This window comes from Grammomys surdaster, unplaced genomic scaffold (genome assembly GCF_004785775.1).
Source record: "Grammomys surdaster isolate TR1022 unplaced genomic scaffold, NIH_TR_1.0 126187, whole genome shotgun sequence".
NCBI lineage: Eukaryota > Metazoa > Chordata > Mammalia > Rodentia > Muridae > Grammomys > Grammomys surdaster.
This window is the reverse complement of record NW_021620993.1, coordinates 6,464,569-6,488,080: the sequence shown is the minus strand read 5'-3', so window position 1 is coordinate 6,488,080 and position 23,512 is coordinate 6,464,569. Positions and strand designations below refer to the sequence as shown.

Sequence of the window (23,512 nt, the reverse complement as noted above, 5' to 3'; positions counted from 1 at the left end):
CAGGGTTCCTCCAGTCTGGCGTCTGGTGACCAAGAATGTGCTTTGCATTCCAGAGCCATTGCACAGCTTCTGATGAAAACGATTGTGTGGATCCTCATGCAGGTACAGGGCGGTGGTGGTGTCATTTTAAACAGTCACATGTCTCTCTTTTCTCTCTCTCTTTTTTCTTTTTCTTTATCTTTTTTTTTTTTTTCAAGACAGGGTTTCTCTGTGTAGCCCCTGGAACTCACTCTGTAGACCAGGCTGGCCTCAAACTCAGAAATCCACCTGCCTCTGCCTCCCAAGTGCTGGGATTAAAGGCGTGCACCACCACTGCATGGCCCTTTTCTTTTTGAAGAATAATACTAAGCAAAGTTTTTGTGAGTAGAAATGCTACCCGCTCCAGGAAAAAGTAGCACTTCTCTCTAGGTCCTGCAGACCTCGCCTTATAACTTCTGTGCTTTGTTGACAGTGTGTCTTTGCTTTATTAATGTTTTTCCTTTAAGTAATTGTTGTTTGGTTGGTTTTGTTTTTTTGAGACAGGATCTCTGGCTAGCTAAGGATGACCTTGAATTTCTGATCCTCCCGACTATCCTGAGTGCTGGGATTTCAGGCATGTGCTACCACACCCACTTTATGCAGTGATAGATATCAAATCCAGGACATTCTGCATGATTGGCAAGCATTCTGGCAAGCATACTTAGCTCCATTTCCTGTACTTTTTCAAGAGTAATTGATGATGGGGACTTTTATATTTTGATTCCGAAGTGTTTGTTGACAGAGAACCAATCAGAATGCCAGGAGAGATGTATTTGTGTATGTGTGGCCTGTGGGTTGGAGTCCCTCCCAGAGGTGAAGACTGGCTGGTGGGCTCCTGAAAAACAGTGGGAGCTGGAGTATACTGGACAGACTTTTAAATTTTTTAAGATTTATTCTTTGGAAATTTCATAATTTGTATATATTATCAATAGAGTCTTCAGATGTACAGGCTTGGGAACTGGCAGGTGAGCTTAAGTAGTGGACCTAGACGTCTGTTTGCAGTCTCAGGCACCTGGCAGCCATCTTGTTTTTCTTTGAGGGGCTATTGCTGGCATACCCTGACTCTGGGCATGGCTCTTTTGTGTTCCTGTGTTTCCTCCATAGTGGTGCCCTGCCTCAGGCTTCTTTATAAGCCTTGGAACCTTTCAGCTTCATTATCCCAGTAGTATCCATAGCCTCTGCCCACCAGGTGTAGGAGTATCCCCAGAATACCTCCAGACATTGCCAGGTTGCCTTGGATACAGAGTCACCAGCATGAGGACCTCTGGACTGAATGTTGCTTTAGAGGACTTGTTTCTGTGTTTTTCAGAACTCTGGTAATGTGGTTCCTGAGACATCCTCTTGAATTCTGACTGCAGCCTTTTTTTTTCCTGTTGGAAGTCTGTCTGGTGCCAGATAGAAAGTGACAGCCCTTTGAAGCAAGAGGAGACTAGGATTCGTGGCCCAGCATCATAAACTTAGATCCTTTGTTTGACTTATTTTTTAAGCTTGTTGTTGTTGTTGTTGTTGTTGTTACAAAGGGAGATTTTTCCTCTTTAAATTAGTCTACTGAAGAGGTCATTCCATTAATATTTCTACTCTTTTTTCCCCCTTCAGATAGCTGCAGCCTAGTGTTGTGCCACTGTCCACTGTCAGGACCTGAAGATATTGGGGTAGCTGGCCCTGGACCCCAGCCTCTTTCTGAATCTCACCCTGTCGTACCTTGATCCTCTCTGGAGCCCAGTCATGTTCCCAGCTTCCACAGTTCATTCTCTCTCTCCTTCCCCCCTCCCTCCCCCCCCTTTCCTCATTCTCTCTCTCTCTCTCTTGTTTTTTTTCTCTCTCTCTCTCTCTCTCACACACACACACAGAGAGAGAGAGAGAGAGAGAGAGAGAGAGAGAGAGAGAGAGAGAACGAGAGAGAGAACGAACGAGAACACACACAAGAGAACTGCTGGTGCTCTTCAGAAGCCTGGGTGTAGTATTTTCAAGCGTAATCTTTCTTGTCCTTGAAGTTTTTTCTTACAGAAATACTTCCTTGCCTATCCTGCCTTGCATTTGGTAACAGACTGGTTGACCAAATACTGCTTTGGAAACTCCCAGCCTGAATTATCACAGAGAAAGTGTGAGTGCCCATTACATGCCCTGTATTAAACTTCTAGAGCAGTTTTGCAAACTTGATCTTGGCTAGATTGGTAGGATCATCAAGTATGAGAAATGCTAATAACCATAGAGTTTGACTTGGGACATGCACACACTGCTAGGTGGTGGCTATAGTAGAATCCTAGAATAGGTCAAACATTTGGATATGCAAATTTGAGCCAGCTGTTCTCAATGTGCAGGCTGTATGATAGTAAGCATGCTTGGTCCACTCTTTGCCCTCTTAGTAAATTTTAATTTTATTCAATACCAAACCCTGCCACCTTTAAACACTCTGCATGTTCTAGTCTGAAGCAGCCTCCTTTCTCTTCTTTTAGACCCTGCCATTTGTCAGTGGTCCAGTCTGAGTTCCTTTTGTTCTTTAGGACCTGTGTCCTGATGCATATGTCCTCCCCCCTTAATCACCTTGCCTTTGATTTGTCGGACATTTGAGTAATGTGTGTCCTATTAGTATACCTCTGTCCTTTTGAAAGGTGGATGCCTACTGAGATTAGAAAGTGCAGTCTTGAATACTTTGATAGCTGCTGGGTTTTGTTTTTTCCATGTTATTATCTTAAACAGATTTTGAGTTAGGAAAACAGTACTTTGTAATACTTGTGGTGGGTAGACCATGCTAGAGGCACTGCTAAGTTGAGGCACAGAGTGGCAAGGGACTTGAGCAGGGCATATCCAGGAGGCTGCATTACCGTTGTAAAGCCCAGACCATAGAGACAAGGCCTTGGCCTTTGCTGTGATAGAAGTTGTTGTTGAGTTTCCTATCAGACTTTGTGAGGACCCTCAGGTGTTATGTAAGGTACTTGTGCATGTCCTCTTGGAATTCATACCCTGCCCGAAGAAAGCATTTAACCAGTGAGTGTTTAATATATAGATCTGTTAAAAATAACCAGGATGGGCGATATGGCTCAGCAGGTGAAGGCATCTGCTGACAAACCTATGACCTGACTTTGATTCCTGGAAGCCTTGTGGTTGAAGAAGAAACACAGTTCCTAAAAGGTGACGTCTGCTTACATGGCCTCTGCATACACTCTGACACTCATGTCCTCCTATACATGTACAGACATAAAAAATAACTTTTTAAAAAGATACTAATGAAGCCAAAGTGAAGTTGAGTAGTGGAAGGGGACTGGGCTCCTCTGTCTGACAACCTCAGCTAGTGATCATGGAAATAATAGCTGGTTCTGTGAAGCCATGTGGACTGTGTAAAATCTTAGCTGACCTTGCCTCAGAAGGCACATAGACCAGCAGGATGAAAATGGCTGGGAATGACCTAGTCAGTGTGTGAGGCCTGTAGGCCCAGAAGAAAGGAGACTGACCAGTGTCTATATCCAGTGTGTATCCATCTGTGGAAGTCTCATGACTGCCACTAGTCTCATGGGGCTCAGTGTCACAGAGTTCAGGCTTTGCCAGTGTTGGTATGGTTGCTACAGAATCTTTAGACATAGGAACCATTCCTTTGAAAATTTGAAAAGAAGTATTCACTGTTGTCATAACTAGTAACTATCCGACAGAATGTGACTGGGCCTGGCTTTTCTTTTCTGATTGTGAACCTCTGGTACTACCCAGTACCTACCTGTATCCCAGGCTACCTTCCCTCCTATCCTATTTGTTTGTTTGTTGGCAGTGTCTCTAGTTCTGGCTGTCCTGTAACTTGCTGTGCAGATCAGGCTGGCTTTGAACTCAGAGATCCACTTCTGGTCCCATGCAGTGAGATAAAAGGCATGTGCACCACCACGCCCAGCCTCTTCCTGCTGTCCTTTTAGATACTCTTTCCTATTCATCTGTCTTAGACCTTTACCAGCTTAGTTGTCCATGCCTGTCATGACAGTTATGGGTTCCACATGCCCCACTTGAACTCTTTAGGGCATTTCCTTGTGTTCCTTCCTACTTTGCTATTGCATTTGCCCAGCTCCCACCTTATGGAGTGGTCTGTCAGTATGTAGACAACTGCTATTGCTGTTCCCTCTATCTTCTACTACTTTCTCTTTCATACTACTCTCCCACACCTTTCTCCAGGTTTTCTTCTTTCCTTTCTGGGTTGTCTATAGGTACCTTTACTGTTTCTCCACAATCTGGAATAATTTTGCTTGCTCTTTGGTGTCATCAGTTAACCTTGAGAGGTGGCCTTAGTGCTTGCTCTCAGATTTCCACCTTCAGCTAAGCTGCTCGAGCTCTTATGTAGTGGCTACTACAGTGTATGTTTCTTTGGTTATCTGTGAGGTAGGTCAGGAGTGCCGCTTGCAAAATGAACAAGAGATTCTGGCCTTGAAGCCTCGGACTTACTCCTCACCAACCTAGTTGAATACAGTGTCTTCTTGACTTGTTCCATGGCAGGCTACAACCCCTAGGTTGTCTCCCTACCCTCTAAACACATATGAAGTCACACCTCCAAGTCTTCTGTCCTCTTGATCTTTAAGATCCTTAGTTAATAGTAGCTTCTGGGAGACAGGCTTCATGTCTAGCTGGGAAGGTTAGAACACTGCTATGCCATGTGGACCAGCTTCTTACAGGGCATCTTTCCAGAATCCCTGTGGAACATTTATAGACATAGACTGGCCACATCTAGACAAAACCTGGAAATACATAGCCCATTTGTAGCCTAAATAATAAAGAGGTTTGTGGTCGTTTCTTACCCTGTTTTTTTGTTTGTTTGTTTGGTTGGTTGGTTTGGTTTTTCGTTTGTTTGTTTGTTTGTTTGTTTTTAGATTCCCATTTGTTTGTTTGTTTGTTTGCTTGCTTGTTTTGAGATAGTCTCTCTATGTAGCTCTGGCTGTCCTGGAAATCACTATGTAGACCAGGCTGGCCTCAAACTCAGAGATCTGCATGTCTCTGCCTCCTGAGTGCTGGGATTAAGGGAATATACCTCTGCATCCTCCCTATTTATTAATTTTTAAAGGTTTATTTTTAGTTAGATGTATGTGTCTGTGTGTGAGTATGTGCTTATGAGTGCAGGTTACTTGAGAAGGCCAGAAGTGTCATCTCTGGAGCTAGAGTTGCACTTTTAGCTTCCTGGAGCCGGTGCTGGGAACCAAACCTCGGGTCCTCTGGGGCAACAAGTGCTCGTAACCCTTGAACCATCTCTCTAGCCTCCTACCCCCTTCTGTTTTTGTTTCTTTATAGTATTAACAATTAAATGGAATTACCTACACTTGTGACCTTTTTTCCTCTTATCTTTCTAATTGACATCGCCTTTAGAGTATGTGTTGGTCACTCCTGTATCCCTGCACATCCAAGTACCTGGCACAGAGTCATGATAAACAGCCATTGGCCAAATGAAATTCTTCACTGTCTGGTCGGAAAATTCCTTAAAACTTAGTGTTACTTTTGTTCACTTACTAGATTCCAGCGTGCTTTTCTAGCCAGGAACATCCCTTCTTTGTTTCCTTTGAATCAGTTTTCTTTAAATCTTCTAACCTGCTCGTGCCTGATTGCAACATCAACCTCCTGTCCATGCAGGTCCGACATTCTTACTGATAAATTTCAGCCTAGAGTCAGCCATCTCTGTGGATTCTGCATTGGACCAGCAGTTCTTCCCACTTCTGAGGGCCCTGATGTCTCACATGGAGGGTCCCTTACATCTAAGAGCTGTTTCATGTATTACTCTTTTCATTCACCTTAAACTCCTATGCTTGTTCCATTCCTCATGGGCTGTGCTCATGGCTGGGTTTTCATTTGTGACCTGTTTGTCTATACTCATTGCCTTGTTCTGGTGACTGGAAATAAATCATTTTCGTCTCTAATAATTAAAAGATGTGCAAATAATGGCTGCCTTCTAGTTATCCAGTGAGCAAAGTGTCACGTTTTCTCTTTTTCTGAGAACTGTCTTTAGAGTAGCCTCACATTACCCATGACCATGCTGTTGCTGGGGCCACTGGGCAGCCTTATAGGGCTGCTCAAACCCTTTGACCACATGTCATTCACAGCAACCTGCTAACAGGTATCCGGGTGTTCATCTTGACCTTTCGAAGCTAGTGACTTCTGTAGTCTTGCGGTGCATTCCTGTTTGGCTTTCCCAGGCTCACAGCCAACTCTCACTCTTCGTTATTGAACTATCTGCAGAATACTGGAACAGCACCCAAGCTTGACCCTAGTAGTTGTGTTCTTGGTGATCACATGAGTCTTGTGGAGTAAAAGGATTCTCTATCCACACGGCAGATATGCCCTAGAACCCTGCTCCAGGAGCCTGAAAATCATTACCTTGAACTCTGTAAGGTGCTTAGTTTAGCATGGTTAAAGTGGAATCTTTTTAAAATGATTTTTAAATTTTTTAGTTTTATGTGCATTGGTGTTTTACCTGCATGTATGTCTGTGCGAGGGTGTTGGATGACCAGGAATTAGAGTTACAGACAGTTGTGAGCTGCCATGTGGGTGCTGGTAATGGAACCTGGGTCTTCTGGAAGAGCAGCCAGTGCTCTTAACCACTGAGCCATCTCTCCAGCCCCTAAAGTGAAACTTCTAAATCTCTTTATGTTGTTACTTTTGAAACAGGGTCTTGCAGTGTGGATAGGGGAGGAACTCTTGAGATCCCATCCTGTTACTGAGGAACTGATGGCAGGTGATAGCTGCTGCTGGGGGAAATAGACTCATTCTTCTTTATAGGTGTGGTCACTGGTAGCCCAGGCTGGCCCTGAATTCTTCAATCTTACTGCTTTGGATGCCTGAGTGCTGAGTTCTGCTACCTTGGTTTAGGCTTCAACTTAATTGCCTTCTCTACAACCAACTCCCACCTTCCTCCTACAGTAAAGGGCAGCCACTGGGGCCAGAATTCGGAGGAAGCTTTGACCCTGCATTTGTTCTTGGCTGTGTTTTATGAACACCTGAATGGGAGCCCCTACCCTGTTACTTGCTACTGCTGTGAATGAGTGTGGTTTCAGCTTTGCCAAGTGGATATGGCCCCCCAGGTGGTTGCTTGTTCTATTCACCATGTCCTTTTGCAGATAGCTAACAGTTCATAGGTTATGTGGTTTGCCTGGTGGTTCCTTAAGTAAAGATCAAGAGTTTTAAGAGGAGTCAGCCCAGCTCTTCATGATGCCTTTTCCTTGACTACTATACAACAGCAGATGTCTCTCTCGGCCCTCTGTCCTATCTCCTGGCTTCTCATTCATGTCACATACTGAAATGGCAATTCTGCTTCTTTCTGCCCTCTCCTACTACAGCCAGTACTTCACTGCACTGTGTTGCTCATGGAAGCTCTGCTGAAGGGTAAAGGTAATTCTAAGTATTATACTGGCCATTCTACCAGTGCAATGGCATAAGGCTCAGAGAACATCAAGAGGCACTCATCAGCACACAACAGCATGATTACCTGCACAGGGCCTGCAGAAGATCAAAGACTCAAACTTCTAGCATAGGTGAGGAGGAACTCTTGAGGTCCCAACTTTTTACTCAGGAGCCATTGGCAGTCAATAGTTCCTGGTGAAGAAGCATTCTTCTTTGTAGGTTCTCCACTCTCCATTGGACGGCCCCATGCCCATGCACATATGGGCAGCACTAATTGGGTTTACTAGGTTTGAGGGATGAAAGAAAAAAAAATGAAAATGAAATATGATCATATTTCATGTATGCATGTAAGAAGTTATAAGAATAATCTTTAAAGAGTAGTCCAGACAGAGTAGGGGTCATAGGCTGAAGGATGAGTGAATATAACCTGTCTAAATATGCTCAATATGAGTGGAACAAACAGCATCTGGGGAAGAGCAAGACAAAGCTAGTGGGGTAGACAGCTGTGAAGGACCTTCAGTGGATGTTGTCTGAGTTCCTGCATTTCATATAGGAAGCCAGTTTCCAAACATACAAATGTTCATTAATATTCCCAGTCCTCATCCCCTCTCCAGATAGAAGATAGATTTCTTTATAGCTGGTCAGGACCCTGTGACAGGTTATAATGAATAATGAAGTAGAAGTTAGGTACAACTGATGGGAAAGTTTAGTGGGGAGCTGGAGAGATGATTTAACAGAGGCACTTGCTTTTGTAGAGGACTACTGGATTCAATTCTCGGTACCCACATGACAGCTAAAAATCATCTGTAACTCCAGTTCTAGGCAATCTGCCCTCTGGTGACCTCCAAGGGCAAGCACACACATACTGGCAGACAGAATACCCATACACGTTTAAAACAATGGCAAAACTTTAAAATAAAGTTTAGTGGTTAGCTGACCGTGCAGTAGGCACTGAGCTCAACCACTGCCTTTTGTACCATCAGTGCCCAGTTGTATCTTATCCTGAGGAGATGTCTGTCCCCAACAACATGCCAATTGGAAGAAGTGACCAGGGTGAACCTTGGGTTGGCAGTGGTGATACTGAAGGAGCCTGAGAAAGGGCACAGCTGTTGGAAGACAGGCATTAGCATTGAGTGTCTTGCTTCTGTGTGGAGGTGGTAATGATGTCTGGTACATGTTGTACATTGGACGGTGCTTTTTACTTAGAACAAGGGAGACGCCAAGAAGAGCAGAACCCTCCTCACCCCAAGTCCAGTACTTGGGACTGCTGGTGGGCTCTGTGTTACCTACAGACTGAGAGTAGTAAGCTCACTAGTGTGAGGTATCACTGGTGCATTAAGGCTTGCCATAGGTTGAGTCACTGAGTTGTGTCAAGGATGAAGACTTCTGACCACATGAGACTGGCTGTGGTGCCTTTTGGTATCATGCCATGTCAGCTTTAGCAGTGCGTGCTATGCTGCATTGTGCGCTGTCTGTGTGTTTCTCTGCTTGGGTTTTTCTCCAATGGACTGCTGGCATAAAAAAGTCTTCATGTGACCAGTGGGTTAAAGATGGATGTGAAGGTGGGCCTAGGAAAAGGAGCAGTGATGTTGTTGGCTCTCCTTCCTTCCATCTCGACCTTTGTCAGCCACATTGTATTATGGCTTCCTAGAATTAGACTACTTTTAAAACATGGAGTTTTTAAAAGTCCATTTGAAGTAGGGGTTTAGGCTGTTGCTGTCTGTCTGTCTTCATGGTGTGGCCATACCTGGGGCACAAGCTTTTGTAGCACAGAACATCTGTGATTTGCTAGAGATGCTGTTACATGCATCTCTGGGGCCCAGCCCCTCCTCAGAAGGTATGGTCGGCTTCTTAGAAAATGCTTAGGAGAGTTACTCTGAGGCTTTTTTTTTAAGATTGATAATTTTTTTAAGATTGATAAATTTTATGTGAATGAGTGTTTGCCTGCATGTGTGTATATATATTTTCTGACCCATGGAGGTCAGAAAAGAGCATGGGGGTTCCCTGGAACTGGAGCTAGAGATGGCTGGGAGCCACCAAATGAGTGATAGGAACTGAACTCAGGTCCTCTGGAAGAATAGCGAAGTGCTTTTAACCTTTGAGCTATTGCTCCAGTCCCTTTGAGGCTTTTTAATTATGAACAGTAAATGCCTTTTGTCAGAAAAAAAAAAAAGCAAAAAACCTCTTTCTTTCCTGTACTGGTGGAAATGGCTAGAAACAGTGACAAGCTGAAGCACCTTTTTTTGGCCATGACAGCAGGGGTAGGGAGTGTTCAGCAGATAATGTCAGAAAACTCAAAGCAAGTATGGGAGACACCTTGAAGAAAAGAGGTCCTGAAGTACACGATATCATAAGAGAGTGCTGCTTGGCAGGTGGAAGAGCAGCTGCTTCTTTCAGGTCTCACCAGATCATGTGCACTTGACGGGGTTTCACTGATGGAAACAAGGATGTTTGGTGAATGCAACAACAGCTAACTAGAGAGAGCCTGACTTTAAATAAGAGTTATCACATGGGGGCTGGAGTGATGGCTCTTAGGTTAAGAATACCCGAGTTCGGTTTCCAGCACCCACATGGTGGCTCACAGCCATCAGTGAGCATGCCCATGGTACGTGCAGGCAAAACACTAACATACGTAAATAAATCTTTGTTTGGTTGTTTGGTTGGTTTTGGTTTTTTGAAACAGCGTTTCTCTGCAGCCCTACCTGTCCTGGAACTTGTTCTGTAGACCAGGCTGGCCTCCTCAGGTCCTCCTGCCTCTGCCTCTCAAATGCTTAGACTAAGTAAATATTTTTTTAAAAAAAGAAAAATTGTCACTGACTCCTGCTTCTGTCCAGACACATTGAGAGATATCAAGTATGTCTACTAAGTGTAAAATTTTAAATATTTGGCACAAGTAGATAAGACTGAATTGAAACTCAAATATAGTCTTCTAAAGAACCCTCCAAATATAAGAATTGATTCAAATGCATAAGAAAGAGGAGGACCTTTTCTGTCTGTACAGAGCTGATGGGGTACAATATGTTGTCAAAGGGGAAATGTATCGAACTGAACTACACAAAGTGCATTTTTATACCTAAAAAAGTGAAACCTGTAATGACCCTGTAGTATGCAAAGGCAGTTGTTTAAAACTTCCCAGTTGCCTAGAAGAGCCCAGTACTGGATAGCTTTACTGGTGAATTCCATTAGACAGTTTAAAAGGGAATACATCAACTCTACACAAACTTTTCTAAGAAGTAAGGAAGAGAGACCACCTTTTACCTTATTTTTGTGAGCCCAGTATTATCCATAGCAAAATCAGACAGTAACACATGAAAACCGTAGACCAGTGTTCTTTATGAATAACTACATGCTAAAGCCCTTGGCAATTTCTAAATCTAAGCTAGGCTAGTAATCCAAGCACTTGGGAAGTAGAAGCAGGAAAGTCAGATGAGGAAGTCTGTAGTTAGTCTGGGCTGACACTCCTCAAAACACCAAATGAAAATTACCCCAGAAATGCAAAGTTAGTTTATCTTGTGGAAATCAGTATAATGCACATACTATTGGAATAAAGGACAGCAACCACATTACCAACTAAATAAATTCAGGAAAAGCACTTGACAAAGTAACAGCTATTAAAGGCAAAAATATATCAACTTACTTCCTCAACCTTATAAAGGGCTAGAAAAAAAAAAAGCATGTTAACATAATACCTAAGGGTCAGAGATGAAGGCTTCCCCTAAGGTCAGCAGCACCTCTCACCCCTCCTCACCACTGACACTTACCTGTGGCCTGCAGGTTGTAGCCAGTGCAGGCAGACAAGGAGGCCAAGGCTTCCAGATCAGAAAAAAAGAAGTAAGACTGTAGATGACATGATCATGGCCACCTAATGCACATCAACACACAGAATAGTTCATCGGTGTTGCAGAGTACAAAAATAGTATATAAAAATAAGCTGTATTTCTGTACCCTAGAAGTGACCAGCCTAAAAACATGAGTAATTTTGATTTACTGTAGCACAAAAGTAATACAACATGTATGAATAAAACAGTATTGTTCGGTTAGCATTACTTCCTGAAGTAATTCGCAGGGTTAGTGTGAGCTGCATCAAAATCTCAGCTGGCTCCCCCCAATCCCCAGAAATTGGCAAGCTGCTTGTAAATCCACAATGAGTCAGGAACCCAAACTAGCCAAGATAACATCATAGATAGTGGTTTTAGAACTTGGAGTCTTGGGTTTCAAAACTCCTTGTGGAGGTGTGACCAGGTGATACTAGCAAAACAGTAGACCAGTCTACCCAAATTGGGGGTAGGCATTTATTTATTTTGCATTGCTGAGGTTTGAACCCAACACCTTACAGTTTGAACTTAACACTTTTGCTGAGTCAGCTGGGTTTTCACATACAAAGTGAAGTTGGATCCCTACATCACATCATACACAAAAACTAAAAGTAAGTCAAAGAACTAGATGAAAAAGACCTAAAATTAAAAACCTTCTAGAAAGCTAGAACAATGTAAAAGATAACTCTGACCTTGAGTTAGTCTGGATTCTCAACCCCTGAGCACACGCCTGGGTAAAAGGCTGTTCTGTGGGAAGCCATGAGCTTGAGAAGACTGGTTTCGGAGAGCGTCCATCTCTGTCCTGGATACGGGCCAGGCCTTAAGCTATGGCCTTTGAGAGTTGGTTGGATTTGGGACAGAGCCCCAGTGATGATATTAGGGTTCTTAGGGTTTTGTATTTTTGAAACAGAGTCTCCTGCAGTTCAGGCTGGTCCTAAAATGTGCTCAGACAAAGTCCAAGGATGGTGACATCTTTTAAGTTTTGCATTTTTACTTTAAACATACTTCTTTCAAGTTTTATTTTAATCCCTTGATCCATTTGCCATTTGTTTGTTTGTCTAGTTTTGTTTTTGTTTTTGAGACAGGGTTTCTTTGTGTGGCTTTGGCTGTATTGGAAGTTAGCTTTACAGACAAGGCTGTCCTTGAACTCAAGAGAGATCCGCCTGCCTCTGCCACCTGAGTGCCGGGATTAATGGTGTGCATCACCACTGCTGGGCCAATTTGCAATTTTTAAACATTTTTGAAATGTTATGTATATGTGTATGAATAATATCTTGCCTGTATTTATGTAAGTATACCACATCTTTGCCTGGTGTCTGTGGAGTCTAGAAGAGAGTGGGGGAATTCTTTACAACTTGGATAGGGACAGTTGTGAGCCACCACACATTGGTACAGCAAATGTTTGTGACTGTTGAGCCATCTCCAGCCCTCCGTGTGTGTGTGTGTGTGTGTGTGTGTGTGTGTATGTGTGTATGTGTGTGTCCCCATGTGTGTATGTCCATTTTCACCCACTACCCTCTTAGTTGCTCTTATCCTATCTTTTCAACAAGTCCCCCTACTTATTTTGTTTTATATTTTTGTGAACCAGTGGGTTTAATTTAGAGTTGCTTGCCTGAGCATAGGTGGGAATTATCTACCGGAGCATAGGCAGTCGTGGCTATACCACTGAAGAAAGTGACACCCACTCCTGCAGCAACCTCTAATTGCCAGTAGCTCCTCATGAAGAGGTAGGGCTTCATGAGCCTCTTCCCAATCCATGATGGAATACTAATGGGCCCCATCTTGTGCAGGTAAGCACAGCACTCTTACATTCTTTCTACTCCCTCTTCAGTGTTCCTTGAACTGTGGAGGGGGTGACACAGATGTCCCATTTAGGGCCCAGCACACAACAGTCATGTACTCTCTCTCAGCACTTTGGTCAGTTATGAGTCTTTGCATTAACTGTTGCTAGCTAGAAAGAGAAGCTTGTGCAGGACTGAGAACAGTGCTTGTCTATAGTTACATATACTTAGAAGGAAGCTTGACAGCAAATAAGTTTCCCACTAGGGAACCAGCCATAAACTTTTGACCAGGTTTAGAGTACCAAATGTCAATTCCTTCTGTATAGTGGGTCCAAAATCCAATCAGAAAATGGCTAGTTATTCTAGCTAACATTCACACCACTATTGCAACAGTGGTCAGATCTTCCTGAAAGGGGGTTGGTAGTGTAGCACATGGATTCCACAGTTGAGTAAGTCTATTGATGACTATTTTTCCTCTTTTAGCAAGCAGGCTGTGTAGTACCTTCTAGCACTATGAAAGCTAGCCAGCAAGAAGGAAGCTTCTAGCTCAGTTCCATCTTGATTTTCTATTTCTGCCACCAGAGTATGTGGTATTTTCAGCAATGGAGTCTTACCATCCAATCTGATTGACAACCATGAGCAATGCCAATAGAGCCTGTTTAGGGATCTCTGGGACTTCCCTGCCCAACAACTTGGGAGGTATCCCACATCTGGCACTGCAGTTTTCACTTAATAACCTATGGCTTTGGGAGCAATATTATTCACCTGTGCAAAGTGACTACATTCAAACTTTTTTTTGTTAAAAAAGATTTTTATTACAGTGTTTAATTATAGTGTTTAATTTTATTACAGTGTTTAAAATAGGTTTTCATATGACTTGTTAATACACACTCAGTTTTGGTTAACCCTGCCCTGCCCCTTTTCTTCCCTATCTCTCCTTAAAGCTTTCTGCCTGTATCACTTCCCAGTTTACTGCTATATCACATGTGTTCTACTATCAGCTGAACTTGAACTTCCATTCTCCTGCTCTCCGCCTTCTGAGTGCTTGAATACAAGCACTCAGGCATATGCCACCATGCTTGGTTCTATGTGATGCTGGGGATGGAGCATAGGGCTTCATGCATGTTTATCAAGCACTGTATCTTTGCAGCACTAATCTCAACCTGGATTAATGTGGGCTTTTTTGTTGTTTGTTTGCATTTGTTTATTTTGTGTGCACATGTGTGGGCATGCATGAGTGGAGATGAGAACATCATTCAGTATTCTTTCTGTAATATGGGTTCCAGGTATCCAACTCAGATGATCAGGCTTGGGAACAAATCCTTTTACCCACTGAGCCATCTTCCTCTGTATGCATACTGAAAGAAAATGTGAGACCATAAACACCAGCAAAAGAGTCTTTGCCAGGCTCAGCTCTGCCAGTACCTTGCTCTGAGACTTGTAACCTTTTTAATTTCATACAGTAAAGCTTGTTTGTGTAAGCTTCCTGAGATGACCGAAAGAGCTGCTTACAAAATAGGAAGAAACATTTGCAAATCGCCTATCTGGTAAGAGCTAGTATTTAGAGTCTATGAAGAAGTCTTACTACTGTTGAGTAATAATTTAAATTTTAAAAATGAGCAAGCATAGTAGATAAAGCAAAGATGTCAACCATGCAAGCTTGAGGGCTTGAGTTCAGACCCCCAGAACCCACATAACACCGTGATGTGGTAGCTTACTTACAGCTTACCTATAGTCCTAGAGTCTGAGACAACAGGCAACAGGCTATATAGACCACCCAAACTGACAAACTCTGGATTGGGCAAGAGACCCTGCCTGACCTGATAAATAAAGGAGAGTGATTAAGAAGACACCATTAACATCAGCCTCTGGACTGTACATGCTGGCACATTTGCATCTACATGCATTCTAAAACCTAAAACAATTTAGACTTTCTCCAGAAAAGATACACAGATACCCAGTAAGAGCACAGAGGCAAGTAAGTGCTCAGCATCTGTAGTCATCAAGGAAATGGAAATGAAAGCCACTGGGATGTACTGTTTCCTTCTGCTAGAATGGCTGCAGGAGAAAGATGTGGAGAAATTGTAAACCCTTAGACACCATTGATGGGAGTGAAAAACAGTCGTGTTACCTTTCAAAACACCCTAGGTATTTATTGGGTAGTTGCTGTCCGTACAAGGAACAAAAGCCTTACTCATAATGGCCCCAAAGTATATGTGGTTTCAATTTGTGTACATAAACTGAGTTATTAACACAGAATTATGCATTCAGACAGAGCAGAACACTGGTTCATCGTGGTTACATCGTGGATCATTTTCAGAAACAACATTAAGCCAAAGGTCAGGGAAAAGTGTCTATAACCTAAGGTTTCAGTTGTGTGAACTTTCAAGAACAGAGACAGGGAGGGAGTCATGTCTGGGTACTTGTGTCTTGAGGGATGGCCATGACATGATTATGAAAACACTTTTCAAGTAGATAGTAGTAATGACTTCATAGTCTTGCAATTACACTAAAATCTTTTAAGTAGTACCTTTTAGGGAGAGTTAGAGTTTGTGAATTATATAAATAAAAATAACATATTCCTTTTTTTTTTTTTTTAATTTGTAAGGTTTAGCTTTACTGGCAACTGAAAAAGGTACAGCATGCCGAGATGATGTTGTTTGGCTGGGGTATACAGCTCTGCATAATAAGCAGTTTTCAGAGTAGATCTGTGGGGTGATGGGGTCAAGAAGCCAGGCTCACATCACGTCTGCTCCACATGTGGTGGTCCTTGCACAGTTATATGAGTCCCAGACAGTGAGGAGTTACCCAGTACATGTGTGTACTATCCTCAGTCAGGGAAGCTATGAACACTGGGAATGTTATATGCTCTGAGTTAAGAGGACTCTGCTTTTAAAGACAGTATAAAGAGGGGAAAAACATAATTTGATTGTATATCTAAATTAAAATGTCTGGATTTCATTGAATTAAAATATATTAAGAACAAATTTCACTTCCTCATCGCGGGGTGTTGGCCCACACCTTTAATACCAGGATTTGGGAGGCAGAGACAGGTTGATGTGTATGAGTTCAAGGCCAGCCTGGTTTACAGAGCAAGTTCCAAGACGGCCAGGGCTACACAGAGAACACCTATATGGAAAGGGGGGTGGTTCGCTTCCCGGCCCAGCAGACAGCCTTGCTGTGTAGCCCAGAGTAGCCTCAAATTTATGATCTTCCTGCCTGAGCGCTGTGAGTGACTAGAATGACAGTCATATACTGCTGGGCCTGACTTTATTTAACTTTTTATCATGATAACCAATGCTGTGGGTCTCATGGTGCTTTGCTGTTTATAGACGTCTTACTTTATGATACTGGAGGGTCAAACCTGGAGCTCAGTTCTTGGTAGTTAGTGAGCTTTTTTTTTTTTTTATTTCTGTTTTCCAGTGTTGGTTATAAAAAGAAAGCAGTTGTTTTGCTAGTCGTGGTAGTATATGCCTATAATTCTAGAACTTAAGATGCCAAGGCATAAGGATTATGAGTTTAAGGACATCTTGGGCTACATGAAATCCCGTCTCAAAAAAAAAAAGGGCAAGTAGGCACTTGTTGTGAGGTTTCTCTTTTCCTGACTGGATTTATAATAATGGTAATGCCATGGACTTAGCCATACTGTCTAATTTGTCCCATTTCCTGTGTCTTTTTTCCTCCTCTCCTTCATTTCTTCCTTTTTGGTATATTGATAGGGTTGTTCTTTTGGTGTGTGTTTGTTTGTTTGTTTGTTTCCTTACAAAAACCATAGTTCATAGCCATACCCAGTTGAGGCAATTGGATGCCTCACACATTGCCAGACGCAGCTGAGTGTGCAGTACCTAGAGGAATCCCGCTGTTAGTTGGTCTGTGTGAGAAATGCTTCCCAGGGAGCTTGCTTCTGTGGATGCAGGTATGAGCCTGGTCTCTACTCCTTTATACAGCAGTAGTTGGTCCCTTTGACTGGCAGTCTATCTGGTTTCTGTGGATGGGGCACTGTGGCTTCTTTAGTCTCTTCCCTATTGATGAGCATTGAACTGGGCAGTCTCTTCCTTTCTCAAGGATGGGGTTACTGCATCATCTGATGGGAGTCTCTTCTCTTTCCATGAGAAACTGCCTAACTTTGCCTAGAATTATTCAAGTGCCAACAGGGGTCAACTATTTCTCAGCTTGATTGAATTGTTCTTTGAACCAGAGTTCTCTAGAGAACCAGAATCAATAGGCTGTGTTTATAGAAATATTAAAAATGGGAAATTGCCTTATGGGAGTCTAAAGGCAGGGAAATTCCAAGATGCCAGGCAAACCAGGGCATGGTACATTCTCAGAAAAAGGAGGTCCATGGTAGAGTTCTAATCCAAAGATCTGCAGATCTAAGACCTAGGTATGATAAGGCAGAAGACTGACAGCAGCAGCAGCATCCTAGCTGGATACACATGGGGGTCTTGACTTGTGCGCTCCGGTTCTTCACCTGGAGGAACAAAACCCACACCAAAGAGGAAATCAGCTTTACTGAGGACTGGCTCACTGTCTCATCCAGAAACATGCTCACAGACATCCAAAGTCTTTGGCCAAAAGTCTGGGCACCTGTGGCCTGATCAAGGTGATACCTAAGAATAACCACTGTCCATTTTCTTTTATATTTCCTGGTGACAAGCAGCTTTGTAGATCTTCGACAACATGTCATGGAAGGCATTTCTTTTGAGCTCTCTGACTTGTTTTGATGATGGGTTTTTTGGTATCTTAATTTTAATTTTTTTTGTAGGCATTCCATATTTTCCTTGGAAGGGGTCATGTTAGATATATACATTTCTAATGGCTTCCTTCCAGTATTTGATTCTATTCTCTTTCCTTAGGTGGTTGTCTTCAGGACAGAAATTTGGTTTTGGTAAAGACCATTAATGATGAGTTTTCTTTCATAGTTTGTGTGTTTAGTGTAATTTACAAAGCTTGTGTCCTCTTCAGGGTCATGACAATGTCTTGTTTCTTCCTCAGATGATTTACAGGAAGTTTCAGCATTTATGTTGAGGTCTGTGATCTGTTTCAGGGTGGTCTTGGTAGATGGAGGAGGCATGGCTTGGTTGGGAGTTCCTACTCCTGATATTGTTGCAAAAACTACCATTTCCTTTGGCCTTGTGATTAGACATACATGGGTGGATGTTGGCTCTATTTGTGGGTTTTCCACCTTCGTTTGATCCATATCTAATCTCAGACCAGCACCTTGCTAAGGGGATCAAGAGGTTAATAGTTATTTCTTTCTGTTGTGGCTTGCTTTGGTATCTTGATGGTGTTGAGATGGAATATTTTTATGCAGCCCAAGCTCAAACACAGTATTTTACTGCCTTGGATTCTTGAGTGCTGGAATCACAGACGTATGCCACCGTGCTCAGGTATAATAGTAAATATTGATATCAGTTCCTGGTCTTATCAGTTTGTATTCTATCAAAGTGTTAGTTGGTTTCTTTTGCCTCAGACTCATTATATAGTCAACGAGGATCTGATCTTGAACTTCTGATCCCCCTGCTTCCACCTTGTGAGTGCTGGGATTCCAGTTGTGCACCACCACTATGCAGAATCTGTTTTTGTAATGAATGGGGATCAGAGTCCGGGCTTCTTATGTGCTGGCCAAGCACTGTCAGTACCAACTGAGCCACATGTCTGTCTAGCTGCCTATCATCCATCTATCTGTCGTTTGTCTATCTACCTATTTGTTTATCTGTAGTGAAAGCACAGTTTAGAATTGCTACATGTACAGTATGTGCTGTTCCTTGCGTGTACCCTCATGGTCTCTGGAACATTCTATCTTGTAGAACTGAAATTCTGCCATTAGAGTCTCACCATGCATTCTACTTTTGTTTTCTAAAAGCTTGATCTTTTTAAGAATCTTGTTCAGTGGACTGAAACAGTTTGTCATTTTGTGGTCAGGTGTGCACCTCCTTAGGTTTCATCCATATTCTGGTATATGGGAGGGTTTTCCATTGTAAAGCTGGATTATATGTGTATGCTGCATTTTCTTGATTCATTTGTTGGTGAACACTCAGATGGCTGCTGTTGGGATGTTGCAGTGAACATGTAAGCAAACATCTTGTAGAGATTGTGCTCCAAGAGTGGGCTTGCTACTAGATGCAGTTGTCTGTTCAGAGTAATCCTCTGATGGTTCACAGTAGCAGCAACATCCCATTCTTACCAACAAGACACTTTGTGGATACATTTTGTGAATTTGTTGTTGCTGCTTTGAGACAAGGTCAGTGTCTGGAACTTTCTGTGTAGACCAAACTGGGTGTACAGTACAGTTAACATTAGCAGTACTCGACAGTAGAGATATGAGCTGTGGCTGTAGCTTACCCTGCCACAGAGGTGGGGCATGGTGTCCAGGCATAGCTTACTTGTGTTGTGCTCACAGTCAGAGACCAGGAAATGAGAGAGAGGTGTGGAGAGAGAGGTGTGGCAGTTATTCTCTGTGAAGACAGAAAATCACTGTGACTTGACTATTCTTTACATATTCTTTACATATTCCTCACATTCTTCACGGAGGAAATGGGTTGGTTTTGTTTGTTTCTTGCAATTGGGATAAAAACATTTTCATGGAGGAGAAAGTGTTAATGTTCATTTGTAATTCCACATGAAATATGACGACTTCACATTAACCCTGAATGATGTGAAGCTTTTTGGACTCACCCTGATTATCCTGCCCAGTGTGGTCCTCACCTCCAGTTCCCCACTGGACAAATGAGAAGCCCCCTTCCCTTACCTCCTTTTTGGTCATTTTTAAAACTGTTTTTCTACATGAACTTTGGAGTTATTTTGTCCATAAAGGGGTACGTGCTTGCATGTGTGCGTCCGTCTGTCTGTCTGTCTGTCGATTGTGACACAGCACTGTTTGAGGGCCAGGGCATCATGTGCCTGTTATGTGTCAGCCTCCCCTCCAGGCTCTGACTACCTCTAGTCATACTTTGTGAGTCCTGGTCAGGGTGCTGTGAGATGTTTTTTTGAGAGCCGAGAGTCCTAGACTGCCTGTGCCAGATGTGAAGGAGGCCCATGTGCATGGACTGTATCCATGTATTGAAGATCAGGGCTGAGGTTCTTTCTGCCTTTTCTTGTCTAGGTGCCCTATGAGACATTGAATAAACGCTTCCGAGCTGCTCAGAAAAACATCGATCGGGAGACCAGCCACGTCACCATGGTGGTAGCTGAACTTGAGAAGACCTTGAGTAGTTGCCCAGCTGTGGACTCTGTGGTCAGCCTATTGGATGGTGTGGTGGAGAAGCTGAGTGTCCTCAAGAGGAAGGTTTGTCCTCTGGGAGTGGGCCCTGGCTAGGAGATTTGAGACAGGCAAACTGTGGCCGGGATGTCCTGGCCTCATGCTGCTAGAAAGAGAACTGAAAGTGTCCTAAGTCCGACCCATGAGGAAGCTAGGGTTTGCAGAGACGGATATTTCACCCTAGAACTTCCTGGAACTGTCAGAATGACCTAGCTCTGAGGATGATCCTTTGAAGACATAAATAGTCCTTTAAAACATCTTCCCAACGGGGTTAGAGAACTCAGGCAGCAGAAGAGAATTAGCAGTCTCAGTCACAGACAGGAGTCAGATATAAGAAAAGGCCAGAGGACAGCAGCTGTCTTGGAGCATTATCTGAACGTGAAAGGTGACTTGACAAGTGACTGTGGGCACCCAGGATAGTGGGCCAGAAAACAAAACCTGTAGGAAACAAAGTATCAGATTATTTAGAGTTTTAAAACAAATGAGTGAAAAATGCCAGATTAAAAAACAGTTAACCAGGCTAAACACTCTGGCACACACCTTTAATCCCAGCATCTGGGAAGAAGAGACAATATGAGTTTAAGGCTGGCTGGTCTACATACTAAGCTCTAGGCTGACTAGAGCCACATAGTGAGACTCTTGTCACAAACAAATAACCAGGTTGGTGGTATTACCTCAATACCAAGACTTGGAAAGTGGTTCCAAAGAGATTGTATAGAATACAGTGTAAATAGAAGGGCAAATATATTAGAGATTATGGACTTCTGATGTGGTTGAGACAGAGAGCCCAGAGAAGGGTAGAGACAGGACAGGGTGAGTGATGGGGCTACTAAAGTCATTGGCTCATAGACGTACAACAGATGGAGATGAACTTACCTAGTGTGTTATATGGTAAGACGGAAGAGTGCAGACTGAGAACAGCCTCAGCAGCAGCCAAGGACAGGGGCAGAAAGTGATGGTGGCATTTGAGGAAAGAAAACCAATAGGGGCCTACCTTGTGCTGTCTTGCATTTAGTTATTAGCTATATGACTATAGAAAGTTACCCTTAATGACATGAGACCTGGTTCCTTGGTGACACTGGTCTTTGAGAAATTCAGTGACACGGGGTTATGACAGCCATGTTGGGCAGTGCACATTGAGATCATTTTTACCTAGGATTTAACTTAGAACCAAGTTGACTTTTAAAAGAAATATATAAAGGATTTAAAAACCAGGCTCGGCATGGTGATACATGTAGTATTCAGGAGACAGAGCCAGAAGGGTTTTTGTGAGTTTGATGACAGCCTGGTTTACATAGCAAGTTCTAGGCTGGATAGGGCTACATAGTTGGATCCTGTTGCAAAATGAATGAATGAAGAATCACTTTATAGTAAATAATAAGAGAAGGAGGACAACAAATTTTAGACTTTAAGCATCTGACAATGCAGCTTAAACCAAAACAAGATCCATATTTATGGTAAACGTTTTTGAGTGAAGTGAGGCCTTGCGTGTGCTTGGCAAGCATGTGAAGTGGTCGGTGGTGTGTCATGCTCTCTCAGTAATCACTGTCTCATTCAAATTCACCCCAAACAAATGTGGAACCCGGATTTCCTTTGTTTCTGTGTCTCGTCCAACCCCATCGTCAGTGTCCAACCCCATCGTCAGCTTTTACTTTTCCGAGCTCATCTTTCCATGGGCATTTAGAGGAGAGGCACTTACTTTGTTCCCATGGCTGGTAGTGTGGTTCATGGAACGAACCAGCTCAACTGTGTCTGCTGTGACTTAGGCAGTAGAGTCTATCCAGGCCGAGGATGAAAGTGCCAAGCTCTGCAAACGTAGGATTGAGCACCTCAAGGAGCACAGCAGTGACCAGCCAGCAGCAGCCAGCATGTGGAAGCGGAAGCGCATGGACAGAATGATGGTGGAGCACCTGCTGCGCTGCGGCTACTACAACACAGCCGTGAAGCTGGCTCGCCAGAGTGGCATTGAGGTGGGCTTTTCAAACTCTCAGTCCCCTGCCTGGGTGTGGGCACCATTGCACTCCCTTCTGTTTCCACTTGTGGTGGGTGCCCAACACTCAGTGACAATCACAGGATATAGTTGTCTTGTTTTTGGACAACTTGAACTTGTTGTTAGCCTTGTGGCATCTGAGGAGGCCAGGAGGTTGTTGTTGTTGACAGAGTTCCCTGGAGTCAGTGACTTGGCCGTATAGGCCAGGGAAAGGTATTGCTGCCTTCTGCCCTAACCAGACCACTGTTATGGCCACTGCTGCGAGACACTGAAAACCCAGCCTGTGCTTGGCCACCACAGAATGCATCACTGAGCCCATGGGTTACCCTAATTTTTTTTCTTGTAATCCATCATTTTTTAAATTTTTTTTATTAAATTTATCATGTGATGATTTTTTTTGGGAAATTTGCATATCTTTGGGCAATCATGCATATCTTTTGGGAATCAATTTTCTCTTTTACCATGGAAGTTTCGGAGCTTGAATTTGGGTTGTCATACTTGATGGCAAGCATCTTTACCCAACTGAGCTATCTCACACCATCACTCAAGTTTGTTTATTAAAATTGTTTATCTTGAAATGGAAAAAAACAGATTTTTATTATCATTTCTTTTACTTAAAGGCTGTGTCTGTACCATGTTCAGCAGCTGGATCTATCTGCACGCCCTGCCTAGCCGTGCCCTGAAAGGAGCTTCCCATAGCTTCAGCTCCCTTCCCTCCCCTGGTCATTGTCGTGCATGTGTAGTGTCCAGTGGTGGGATATGATGATAACGAAGACCCTTGCCAAGGAGTGTGGCAGGAGGAACATCAGGTCTCTAGATCCTGGCCAGAGCATACTGAACATGGCTCAGCTAGAAATTATCAGTTGTTTTGTGCTGGTATTCTCCTCATTACTTGAGAAACTGTCTTTTATTAGTGTGTTTTTGTTAGAGTACATCTCAGAAAGAAATTTTGCTTTTGAAATTGTGTTTTTAGGCAGGTGAGATGGTCCAGGAGGTAAGACACTTGTTGCCAAAACTTAACTGGTTTTGAGCCCTATGAACTACATGGTGGAAAGAGAGTACCGACTCTTGCAAGTATCCTCCGTGTGTCTACCCACTAATACATAAATCAGTGTGATTTTTTAAAAAAATTTGAAGACATGTCCATTTTCTTCAGGTAGCTTTCCTGCTTTTCTTGTAATGTACATACATCTCATTGGCCCAGCCCCCATATTTGCTAATCTTGATATGTAGAGGGGCCCTGACCTTGGGGGAATCCTCCAGAGCTCAGCGGATGATCTGTTTTTGACCG

The 23,512-nt window shown here is 43.1% G+C and overlaps 1 protein-coding gene across 1 annotated transcript in view; it reads left to right on the top strand.

The window, feature by feature from the left end:
- The window catches only part of Maea (macrophage erythroblast attacher), a 36,291-nt gene that overhangs the window by 1,859 nt on the left and 10,920 nt on the right, over positions 1–23,512 (top strand). The window contains exons 2-3 of the mRNA XM_028758148.1: positions 20,076–20,258; positions 21,998–22,201. Coding sequence (XP_028613981.1) covers positions 20,076–20,258; positions 21,998–22,201 — 387 coding nt within the window. The remainder of the gene's footprint in view (positions 1–20,075; positions 20,259–21,997; positions 22,202–23,512) is intronic.